At 40.1% G+C, this 12,222-nt stretch overlaps 1 protein-coding gene across 1 annotated transcript; it reads left to right on the top strand.

Moving 5' to 3' along the window:
* The first annotated feature begins 11 nt into the window (after window positions 1–11).
* On the top strand, window positions 12–980 carry LOC104034839 (olfactory receptor 6B1-like). The gene has a single exon (XM_009487949.1). The coding sequence runs from the start codon at window positions 12–14 to the stop codon at window positions 978–980; it is 969 nt and encodes a 322-aa protein (XP_009486224.1).
* Window positions 981–12,222: the final 11,242 nt, after the last annotated feature.

The raw sequence follows: 12,222 nt of genomic DNA, 5'->3' as shown, positions 1-12,222 counted from the left end.
TACCCTTTGTCATGAAGCAGAAAAACAGCACAAAATCCCAGGAATTTATCCTCTTGGGATTTCCAACTACCATGGAACTTGAAATGTTGCTCTTCGTGATATTCCTGGTGGCCTACATGCTGACGATCTTTGAAAATATACTCATAATTGTCTTGATAAAGATGAACCATCAGCCTCACAAGCCCATGTATTTCTTTCTCAGCAACCTCTTCTTCCTGGAGGCTTGGTACATCTCAGTCACGGTCCCTAAACTGCTCATGAATTTTCTTGTGGAAAGCAAGAATATATCTTTTGGAGGCTGTATCACCCAGCTTTACTTCTTCAGCTCCCTTATTTGTACTGAGTGTGTCCTCCTTGCAGTCATGGTTTATGATCGCTATGTGGCCATTTGCAATCCCCTGTGCTATCCAGTCATCATGAACCACCGGCTCTGCATGCAACTAGCTACGTGCTCCTGGCTCATTGGCTTCTTGGCCTCCATGCTGAAAGTATTTTTCATCTCTCAGCATTCTTTTTGTGGCTCCTATGTCATCAACCACTTCTTCTGTGACATCAGCCTCTTGCTGAACATATCATGTGCTGACATGACAATGGCTGAAATAGTGGATTTCATCCTGGCCTTGCTTATCTTGCTGGTTCCCCTCTCTGTCACAATTATCTCCTATATATGCATCATCAGCACCATCCTGCATATCCCCACAGCCCAGGGCAAGAAGAAAGCCTTGTCCACTTGTGTTTCTCACCTCACTGTAGTCATTATCTTCTTTTCAGCCACTCTGTTTATGTATGCACGGCCCAAAAGAATCCACCCTTTTGACTTAAACAAGCTGGTGTCAATTGTGTACACTATTGTAACTCCTATGCTTAATCCCTTCATTTACTGTCTGAGGAACCAGGAGGTTAAACAGGTTGTGAAAAAAATTTTCATTGTTAGACAGACTGCCCCCAAGGTCTCTCAATCCATTGCTGTCCACCTTTAAGATAGTTCTTTATAGACAGACTTTAAGTATGAGAGTTAGAAGGAAAGGCTTTAAGATTCAGGTAGTATTTAGTCAGAACTGCAATCATCATAATGCTGGTAAATCAAGAAACTGAGGCATACATATGATCACTTATCCTTAATAAGAAATCACCTTTCTACCTATTACCTTCAAATGATCTTTATTCTCTGATGCACAGTGAAGTTACTGGTTTGACTCACAGGCACTTCATGGAACAAAAAGACATGTCTAGGATATCATACATCAATGGCTTTGAGAATGCAGTTGAAATGTTCTGTTAGTAGCATATGATACAATTCCCAATTCCAGGCAATATCTCACAGCTAAGGTGAGATGCATGTGCCTAACTATAGGCACATGCCTAATGTTTTAAAAACCTTGGGTATTCTGCTCGATCTAAAAATGCAATGCTAAAAGGAAGAGTCTCTTCTTCAGTTCCTGTACCATATCTGCCTATCCAAAAGGGGGGGTCTCAGGCACTCCACAGTATTTCATATTCTACAAGAAGCCTGTACTTCAGAACCTGAATCAATCCTCTTGGAAAAGAGTGATAGCAGAAGGAAAGAAAATGTTCACAGTGGAATGGGAGAAGCGTAACTTCTTAAGAAAGGTTGAAATAAATTGAAGACTTTAAATCCTGGTCACTGTAAATAAAATAACTTTTTTTTTCCATTATATAGGACATTTGAATGACTTTCTGTTCTTAAAAGTTCTGCTGAAGTCACTGTGTATTAGTTTGAATATGAATGAACAGACAGTTGTTTGGGAATTTTGTGTATTTGAGGAGTCAGTGTCTGCGTCTCTGCTGCCTTTGTCAACATCTGCACCAGTACATTAATTTACTCTAGGGAGTGATCTGTGGCCATTTTTCTAAACATACCACAGTGTCAGATGCTGATAACATTCATGGGTAGGCCCCTTTTGACCAGGCTGGCCATGCCAATGAGCAATCCCTTGACTGTGACCAAAGGCTTTTGCATCTGTTCACCCAGGCCTTCTGCCAGTGTGTTGTGTGTGCTTTTCACTGCCATTTCTCTGTTCCACAACAGCAATGTGATCTTCCCAGTTTCCCTCATGGATCTTGACATATGCTGCTTTTAAGGGTTCCTTTTTTTATTTATTTGTTTGTGTACTTGTTTATTTATTTATTTAGAAAGACACTGTTAAAACACTTCAGGTGCAACTACATTGTTGTCTCATTCAGTTACAAGCAAGATTCCTGCATTTCCAAACACAGGTTCCTGGGATGCTATTGCGTTCCTGTGGCCCTTCACTGGGCTGGAAATACTGTACTAGTTTTAAAAGTTAATCTAAAAGTTCAAATTGTTTATAATACAGCTAAGGATTACCCTACAGCCTATGATGTTTATGCTTCTACATGGTACTGAGTTTCTATGCTGCAGAAAAAATGAGGCAAGTAAAGATGCCAAGACTGATGCAATAGTTTCAGACTACTGGTCCATGTGGACAGAGCAAGAGGGAGATGTTTCATCTTTGCATCCAAGTCAAATGCGCTCTAAACTGATTGGAACCACAGTACCACTGTTACATTTTGTTTGAGGAAAGAACTAGTTCTCCATTGCAGAAGAGTCCTAACCTACATTCACTAAATAGTCAATATAGATTTTATAGAGAGACAGCCAGATGAATTGCAGTTTATAGTGAAACACAGAGAGATCCATAGTAACAACATAGACTCAATCCAGTATAGGCTCCTTTCAATAGAACCATTATCTGATTCCTGATTGACAAACTGTGTTTAGTGACTATGAAAATGCCACTTGGAGGACAAGTTCAACTTCATGCTTACCTTTAATTATGCAGATAAATAATAGGGCTGCAACTCAGCATGCCTGGTTGGTATTCATCTCACCTAACTTTATGAATGGGATTTGACTCCAGGTTTAAACACGTAAGTGGGAGCAGATGTCTCAGCTTTCAGCATTATCAAGGAAGTTCTAGGACTTCAGTCAGTTGCACAGTCATGGGTGCTTAGTGCCTCTTGAAATGCCCTTGTATACCCTGGCTGTCCTCTAGTTGTTGTTCCAGAAGGACGCTGGCCTTACACAAAACCTGTGCTATAAGGTGCCCTGGATACTCTGGGATGCTCAAAATAATAGACATCTATCCCAGGCACTGAATAGTTTTCTAAACAATATAAAAACAGTGTCTAGAGATCTGTTGAGATGTTTAAGTATAAAGCAGGATACAGTTTCCTAAACGTAGCCATCTGGAGCCGTTTCAAAAGAACTTGTGTATCTCACCTTGCCCACAGTTTACAGAGACTGGATTGCCCAGAGTTTCATTGACTATAATCACCTCTTAGGTACTTAGGATGGGAATTTACTCTAAAGGAGTGATCAGCTACAAGCCATGTGGATATATACCATTCTAGTCCATTCAGGGGAATAGAGGTTAATCCCCTAGACAGGTCACAAAGTGTGTAAGAGACATATAAGCATTATAGTGCTTATATAATAATGATTTATAATGCTTATCAAGCTTATGTCAAATAATTTTGGCTTGTTCCTGTATCACGCATACCTTAAGAATGTAAATTCATTTGCAGGCTCCCTTTTGGAACTAAATAATTCTCTCTCAGCCAAAACTCATTAAGGTCTGCTCCTCATAGAAACTATTTGAATTTTGGTTCCTTCCTCTGTAGAACAACTGTGGAGTTTTTAGAGAGTTTCTGGGTGTGACATGCTCTCAATTTCATACCATGAAACATGACTCTGGAAGGTTGCAGCAAAGCCTTCGTATTTTCTCAAACACTTTGAACTAAGCACATTCAAGCAAAATGTAAAAAACATCAGTATCTTCAGAGCTCAGAGGAGAACTGAAGCTTCTTCTTGGAGAGATTTAGATCTACACCTAGCTACCCAAACTGTACTTATTCCTTTACTGAAACTCTCCCTAATCCCCTATGCGATTGCTTAATTACACTGATTTGCATTGTCTCTACTATTTTATTCTCAAAATTTCCCAGCATGCATTCTACCATTCCTGTTCTCCTCATTCTTACTGTACCACTTCACAGGTAAGAGCCAAGCATGTCTGCATGTGTATGCGAATGTTTGCTAACTTCAGAATCATGGAATCATAAAATAATTTAGGTTCAAAAGGACACCTGGAATTCTAACATCGTTCTCAGAGGGGGGCCAAATCTGAAGATAATTCAGCTTGCTCAGTGTCACATGAGGTTGAATTGTTATTATCTCCAAGTAGATGAATATCTCATTGGGGGTTCCACCACCAATCTGGGCCAAAGTTCCATCCTTACTGTGAAAACAGAATTTCCTTATATCTAATAGGAATTTCCTGTGTTTCAACTTGTCCTCTATTGCCTCTAGTCCTGGCATGAGTACCTCCAAGAAGAGGCTGTCTCCAACTTCTCTACCCCCACACCCTCCCCACAACTAGGGAGCTGTAGACAATGAGAACTCACCTGGGACTTGACTTCTTAAGGATAAACAAGCCCTGCTCTCTCAGCCTCTCCCTGTGTGTCTTGCTCTCCAGACCTTTAGCCAGCTTGGTGGTCCTTCACTAGACTCACTCCACTCCATATGTCACTGTCTTTTTTATCCTGGAGAATCTTAGACTGGACACAATACTGCAGACTGGGGTCTTGCAAGTGTTTAATAGAGGAGAAGAATCTCTTCCATCATCCCACTTGCTCCAGTCTTAGAAATACAGCCCATGATGTGGTTGGTTGCCTTTGCTGTAAGGGCACACCACTGACTCCAGTTTGCTGTCAACCAGGATCCTCAGATGGTTTCCTGCAAGGTAGTTTCATAGTCATTCAGGCACCAGCCTGTCTTGTTGCAGGAGGCGTTTTTTTTGTCCAGATGCAGGACTTTGCATTTTTTCTTTGCTGAAATTCAAGAGGTTCCTGTCAGCCCATTTCCCCAGCCTATTGAGGTCCCTCTGAATAGCAGCTGTGCCATGCAACATATCCAAAACTGTCCCTAATTATGTATAACCTGTGAACTAGCTGAGGGTTCACTGCATGCAATTGTCCAGGTTTTCAGTAAAAACACTAAAGTTTCAGCCACAGAATCAGTTCCTGAGGAATGATACCAGTTGCCAGTTGAACTTTGTACCTGCTGAATTCTGCAGTCTGGTCAGTTTTTCAGTCAATTTGTAATTCACCTCTCTGAGACCCATTTTTCCAATGTTTTCTTAAAGCATAGGTAAAAATAATCCACTGAGCTCAGCTTATTCAAAGAGCTAGTCATCCCATCATAAGCAGCTATCACATTAGTCAGGCAAGATTTGCTTTTTGGTAAATCCATGATGGCTGCTCACAACTACCTTTTTGCCTTTCCTGTGCCTCTGTATGGTTTCCAGGAGATTTGCACTATAATCTCAGTGTGACAATGGAGCTCTGCTCTGTCTTGAAGTGTCTTTGTGGCTGCAGCCAGAGAAAGTGTAGCGAAGATCTGGGGATGATGAAGTGTAATGTGCACTCAGAAAATGAAACTTTATGCATATGCTTTTTACAGGGAGCTGAGCTGGGTTAGATACCTAATTTGCAGTCACTGAATCACAAAAAGCATGGTGGTTTGATAACGGAGGTTAGACTATATGTGCCTGCAGGGAAGTAGCTATGTAGAGGAAAACACTCACTGCATGTACTTGAATTTCATGATGGTGTAACCTAAGCACATAGTCAAGCTGAACGAGTCCTGTGTCCAGATAATATATAAAAACATTAAAGAGCAATGGCCTTAAAATTGAGCCCTGGGTAACCCTATTGGTGACTGGCCACCAGCCTGATGTAACCTCATTTCCTACGACTCTTTGAGCCCAACCCATCAGCCAATTGTTCACCCAATGTATTATGGACTTGTCTAGCTGTGTGCTGGACATTTTGTCCAGAAAGATACTCTGAGACACTGTATCAAAAGCTGTGCTAAAATCCCCGAACCCCACATCTACTGGCTCCCCTTGGTCAACCAGATGGGTGACCTTGTCATAAAAGGAAATTAAGTTGGTTAAGCAGGAATTTCCCCTCACGAACCCATGCTGGCTATGACCAGTGACTGCCTTCTCACTCAAGTGTTTTTCAATAACTCCCAGAATAACCTTCTCCATAATTTTACCAGGCACTGAAGTGAGACTGACAGGCTTGTAATTACTAGGGTCTTCCTTCTTACCCTTCTTGAAAATTGGGACAACATTTGCCAGCTTCCGGTCAATTGGCACCTCTCCAGACTCCCAACACTGTTGAGAAATAATGGAGAAATTATCCCACAGTAACGTTGGCCAGCTCTTTCAGTACCTTGGGATTGACCCCATGGGGGCACATAGACTTATGTGCATCCTGCTGGAGCAGCAAGTCTCAAAAAAGTTCAGAGTCAGCTGGGAGTTTATCAACCCAGTCACAATCTTCCAGCATGGGGTTCTGGGTGTCCCAGGGCCCATTATTGGTGTTGAAGACAGAGACAAAGAAAGCCTTAAACATCTCTGTTTTGTCTACATCCCTATTTGTGAGGTAACCGACCTCACCAACTAACCGACCAATGTTATCTCTGATCCTTCTTTTGCTGTTAACACATTTTAAAAAACCCTTCACAGTGCTGGACAGTTTGAACTCTATTTGAGCTTTGGCTGCATGAATTTTCTCCCTGCAGTGGCAAACAGCAACTCCTGTGTCACCTGTCCTTGTTTCGAATGTCCATACACTTTCCTTTTGTGCCTAAGTTCTAGAAGAGGATCCCGGCTCAGCGAAGCCGGCCTTCTGCTTTGCTTGCTTGACTTCCCACACTTCGGAATTGCCTGCTCCTGCACTCTTAAGAGACGGGTCTTAAAACGTGACCAGTATTCATGGACCTCAATACCTTCAAAAGAAGATTCCTGGGGGACCTAACTAACTAGCTCCTTCAGCAGCCCAAAGTCTGCTCTCCCTATATCCAGGGATGAAGTTTTGCTAGCAGTTTTTCTCCTATCACCAATGATTTGAAACTGAACTACTTCATGGTCACTGTGACCAATAGAGCCACCAATCACCGCTTCCCCCACAGTCCCTCTCTGTTTACAAACAAGAAATCTAGGAGAGCAGCTTTCCTAGTTGTCTCTCTTAGTACCTGCACCAAGAAGTTATCTTCAGCGTGCTTCAGGAATTTCCTGGACCTGTTTGTGTCTGCTGTATCATATTACCAGCTGATGTCTGGGAAGTTAAAATCACTCATAAGGACAAGGGAAGCTGATCTAGACATATCCCTTAATTCCTTGTTGAATAATTCATTAGTGTCATCATTGTGGCTGGGTGGTCAATAATAAACTCCCACAGCAACATCCACTTTATTTGCTTTCCCCTTCATCCTTACCAGAGGGTCTTAACCATGTCATTTCCAACTGCAAGTGACACACAATCCAACCCCTCCCTTAAATACAGTGCCACCCCCTTGCCTCGCCTGCCCTGCCTATCCCTCCTGAAGAGCCTATAACCATCCATCATGGCACACCAGTCACAGGACTCATCCCACCAGGTTTCATTTATCAACAGAATCATTCTATTGAGATTGAGGGGATAAATCCCGTGTTAGGAGTGCTAACAGAGTGAATACAGCTATACGTATATCTTTATTTGTGGCATCAGGTATCAATGAAGGGAAGCTAGTTTCAGGTAAGTGTATCCTACATCTGTTCTTCTTGCATTATGGGGAGCAATGGGTTATATACAGCAGAGTACTGCAGTCCCCATTTCTACTGGGCATCAGGAATGTGTCTTCTCAGTACTACATTTATCCCTTCTCTCCAAGTATCTTCTGTTAAGGCTATAATTTCCAGGGCATCCTTTGTCAGATTTGAGCAGCATTCAGGAGTATTGGCAAGTTGTGTTATTTTAGGTGTTGTAGGCTATCTCACCTGGCCTCCAGACACTATTTAAGAAGGAGAACCCTTAAGTCCTGTACCATACCTTTCAGCCCCATTTTATGACATTTTAAAATGTCATTAGGCTATTTAAGTGTTAGAATCACTCACCCCATGACTCTTCTGAAAAACACAGATTTTATCAGAAAGCATAATTTTTCACATGGAAGTAATTTCTTCATTATAATTCATCCTATTTTTCCAGATCAAAGAACTCTATAAACACTAGCCATTAGATCAATCCATCTGAGGTGAGAATACCATGAGGGTTGTGGTGTACACAGAAGTCCATCAATGGAGCCCACACTAGAAGTTGTGATTAGAATTTGAGATTGTCTGTTTCATGTCTTTTTTAGTCTCTGGATCGTATGTCAAATTTCTGATTGAAATCTTAAAAAGTGTGGACACCTTCTGGTGGGATTTGAATTTAAAAATGCAAACATACCTCGATCTGGTCTCATTCATTCTAGAGGAGGATAGGAGCCACACACATATTCATACAACACATGAGTTTTTCAAAAAGCAGTATCTTCTCAGTACTACCATGATGATTAATGAAAATTTTACCCAGTGTCTTTCCTTTTCACCAGACGGAATCAAAGAGTTTGCAGGCAACATCAACCTATTCAAGATCCAGGATGCCAGCTGGAGCTTAGTGCCTTCTTAATGTGTATGTTGAATGGGGATTTTCAAAAGAACAGTTAGGTACTAAATTGTCTTTGAAATCAACAGACATTGGGTATTACATTTCTGTAACTTCCTGGGAAGAACCACACTCAGATGTTTCCACTGCTAAGAGATAATATGAGAAAGAGAATGACAAAGAAGCTACAAAATTTGTAAACCCCCCTCATGGGAACAAAGTATGAGCTTAAAAGCATAGACTTTTGCTCACTATACTCGGAAGGAAGTGATGAGAGTAAGCCTACCCCTAACCATTCATTGGGATCTTGCTGTCTCAGAAGATACTAAGCTTGTTGGAAATATCATCATGCATCATTTGATGCATTTTTTTCTACGCCAGCATGAGGTAGGACTTTGGTCACTAAAATGGAAGGACTTCTTGGATCTTGGAATCCTGTCCCTTGAGACAGGATTCATCTGTCTCAACTTCAGACATCTGAAAGATATCTAAATCTGAGCTACTTATGTTGAGATCCAGTATGAAATTTTCCTTTCATAAATGCCTATTAGTGAATGTCTTTTTTTTGTTCAGTATAGGAACACAGGGTGCCTGTCTCAGCCTTAAATAACAGAAATGCCTATGCTAACTGCTAGTGCTAGGGTAGTTTTCTGGATGCATGAAAAATTTTGTTCCTTATCTCCTTTCTTCTTGTCTGTGTCTTTATTTTTAAATGAGTGGCGTTATGTACATTGATCAAGATTACTTGGGGGATATATAATCAATATTGTTTATAGATTTGTTATATATTATACATATATGCAAAACATTTTATATGATACAGTATAATAAATACCATATATCATATTGTTTCTATAGTATATTTTTATATATTCTTATTATTTATAATCAGTTATGTATAACTAATCTCCAGATTTATTCCACTGTAATCCACTGTGCAGCACATGAGTTAGTAGGGTGATTTCTCCTATCTTTAGACATCTCTATGTCACTGAAGGTTTCCATCACACTCAATGGAGAGAAATAAATGCTTCTAGAACGTGATTCATCTTATCATATGACTGATAATTAAAATGGATAAGACGAATCATGTTTTATAAGTGCCTGTTTCTTACTTTCAGAAGGACAACCCACTTTTACTACCTCACATACAGGTTATCTACACTGCAAATATTTAAAAAGGTATCAGCTGGGGGGGTGGGGGGGAAGGTTATTCATTTGTTATCTAAACTAATCTCACCTCCCATATAGCTGTTGTCACCACATAAATTTTGACAAAACCTAGACAACTAGTTTAGACCTAAACACTTAGATGAACATTGGAGGGTCACCCATGGTGTTGAATGACAAGGCTTATATATATTTGTCCTGGTTTTGGCTGAAACAGAGTTAGTTTTCTTCCTACTAGCAGGCATAGTGCTGTGTTTTGGATTTAGTAGGAGAAGAATGTTGATAACACGCTGATATTTTAGTTGTTGTTAAGTACTGCTTATGCCAGTCAAGGACTTTTCAGCTTCCCATGCTCTGCCAGGTGCACAAGAAACTGGGAGGGGACACAGCCAGGACAGTTGATCCAAACTGACCAAAGGGCTATTCCATACCATCTGACGTCATGCTCAGTATATAAAGTGAGGGGCGTTGGCTGGGGAGCAGCGATTGCTGCTCGGGAACTGGCTGGGTATTGGTCAGTGGGTGGTGAGCAATTGCATTGTGCATCACTTGCTTTGTATATTATTATTATTATTATTATTATTATTATTATTATTATTATTATTATTATTATTTTGTTATATTGTTGTTATTATCATTACTATTTTACTTTATTTCAATTATTAAACTGTTCTTATCTCAACCCAGGAGTGTTTCTCACTCTTACTCCTCCGATTCTCTCCCCCATCCCACCGGGGCAGGGGGAGTGAGCGAACAGCTGCGTGGTGCTTAGGTGCTGGCTGGGGCTAAACCATGACAACAATCCAACTCAGTACAATGAAGAGAATCCAAATAGCTATCCAGGTGAGCAAATAATTGAACTGCCTGCTCAAACTGCTTTCTGGACTCCTTTGGCTCTACTGTTTGGGAGTCCTTTAAGTAGAAGCCAGTAAGAATTGAGAACATCCCAAATGGCACTAGACTGCTGTGTTTAGGTGGGTGAACTCAGTCTTAAATATTTTCATATTAGATGTTTAAATTGGGGCAAATGAAACCCATATCTAACATAAACCTATATGTAAATAAATCTCCGTTTTGAAGCTGAGGTTTTAGTTGATAATTATTGTACATGACTGTGAGTACTTAAATCAGGCATGCAGGTACTGAACAATTTCCATATGTCAGTGTCATCAGTCGAGATAGACAGATCAGGCAACTTGAGAAGTTGATTCAGTCTATCTAATAGAGATGTTTCACACTATTGGAGGAATCATTACAACATAATATTTGTACTGTACTATTCAGAAAATGCGTAGCATGGCTATTCATAGACCTGAAAGTTGTAAAAGTAACTCCAGTGTAGGAGAAACTACTTACTCCAAAACTGATTACCAGTTAAGGCTCTGGATTTAGATTTAGAACACTAAAGCCTTTTTCTAGTTTAGCCTTTGGAAAATGACTGCCATATCCTCTGCTTCAGGGCTTTTAGGTTTTGGGGTTTTTGGTGGTTTTTTTCCTTCTGCCCTATAAAAAACAGTAGACATCAGCTGGTGTTATTTCATTGTTCAGTGTCTCAGACAAAGTCTTAGATGTTTTCAGAGTTTTTTACTTCTACTCTGTATGGAATCACAGAGCAAACAACAGCATCCCTCCTCTTTCTGTGATTGCTTCCACTGGGAGGCTATCTACAATTCAAATCTCATGAGGCACTGAAGATTGATTTATCTGTGTTGGTATAAATCATGCAACTGACACAACAGTCTACACTTCATCTGTTCCATATTGCTCATATTCTCCAGGATCAACCTAGGCGGTGGATTCCATTTTGAATTCCCACTACAGAAGGTTGAGAAGTTTTGTTTTTAATAGCACAGGCTGAGGCATTCTTATTTTTGAAGGAACAATCTGAATTAGCTACAAACAAACCAGACCCAGAACTATAATTAGCTTGCAATTCTGATTTATCTGGGATGCTATGTGTACCTTTGTATCTCAATAAGATTTACATAGATATAAGTCTCCTTAGGGCTAGCCATAGAAACTTCTAATGGGGTCCTTCAGATGTGTTTGGAGGTTTTTTAAATCAGATTGTATATATCTTTGTAGTACTTTGCATTTCCTTCATGGTTCATGGGATATACATGGTATAACTTTAGAAATTTATAGATGTAGAAACTAAAACATTGGCAATGTAAATGTCTTCTATAAGCTCATAACGTAACATGTCTTTATACTGTATGGACAATATGATAGCATGATTCATCTGGCTTATTTTAGACCTGTGTCTTAGATGAGGTAGGACTGGTAGTGCCTATTTATCTCCATGAAGTATAAAGCAAAAAGCATGCTTACTTTTTTACAATGAAAAATTCTTAATTGAGTAGATAAATTTCACACAATTAATTGCTAGAAACCCAGCAACAAAGCATCTGAACTTTTACAGTGTCTTAAGTGGTGGTATAACATATTGCTATGAATTTAGGCCTGTCTGGTTAGGTTTCATTGTATTCATTTATTGCAGGTGGATAAGGTTCATCTTTCTGCTACAGA

Source organism: Pelecanus crispus, chromosome 18 (assembly GCF_030463565.1).
Source record: "Pelecanus crispus isolate bPelCri1 chromosome 18, bPelCri1.pri, whole genome shotgun sequence".
NCBI lineage: Eukaryota > Metazoa > Chordata > Aves > Pelecaniformes > Pelecanidae > Pelecanus > Pelecanus crispus.
Note: the sequence above shows the minus strand (reverse complement) of the source record. Positions and strands in the feature narration are given on the sequence as shown.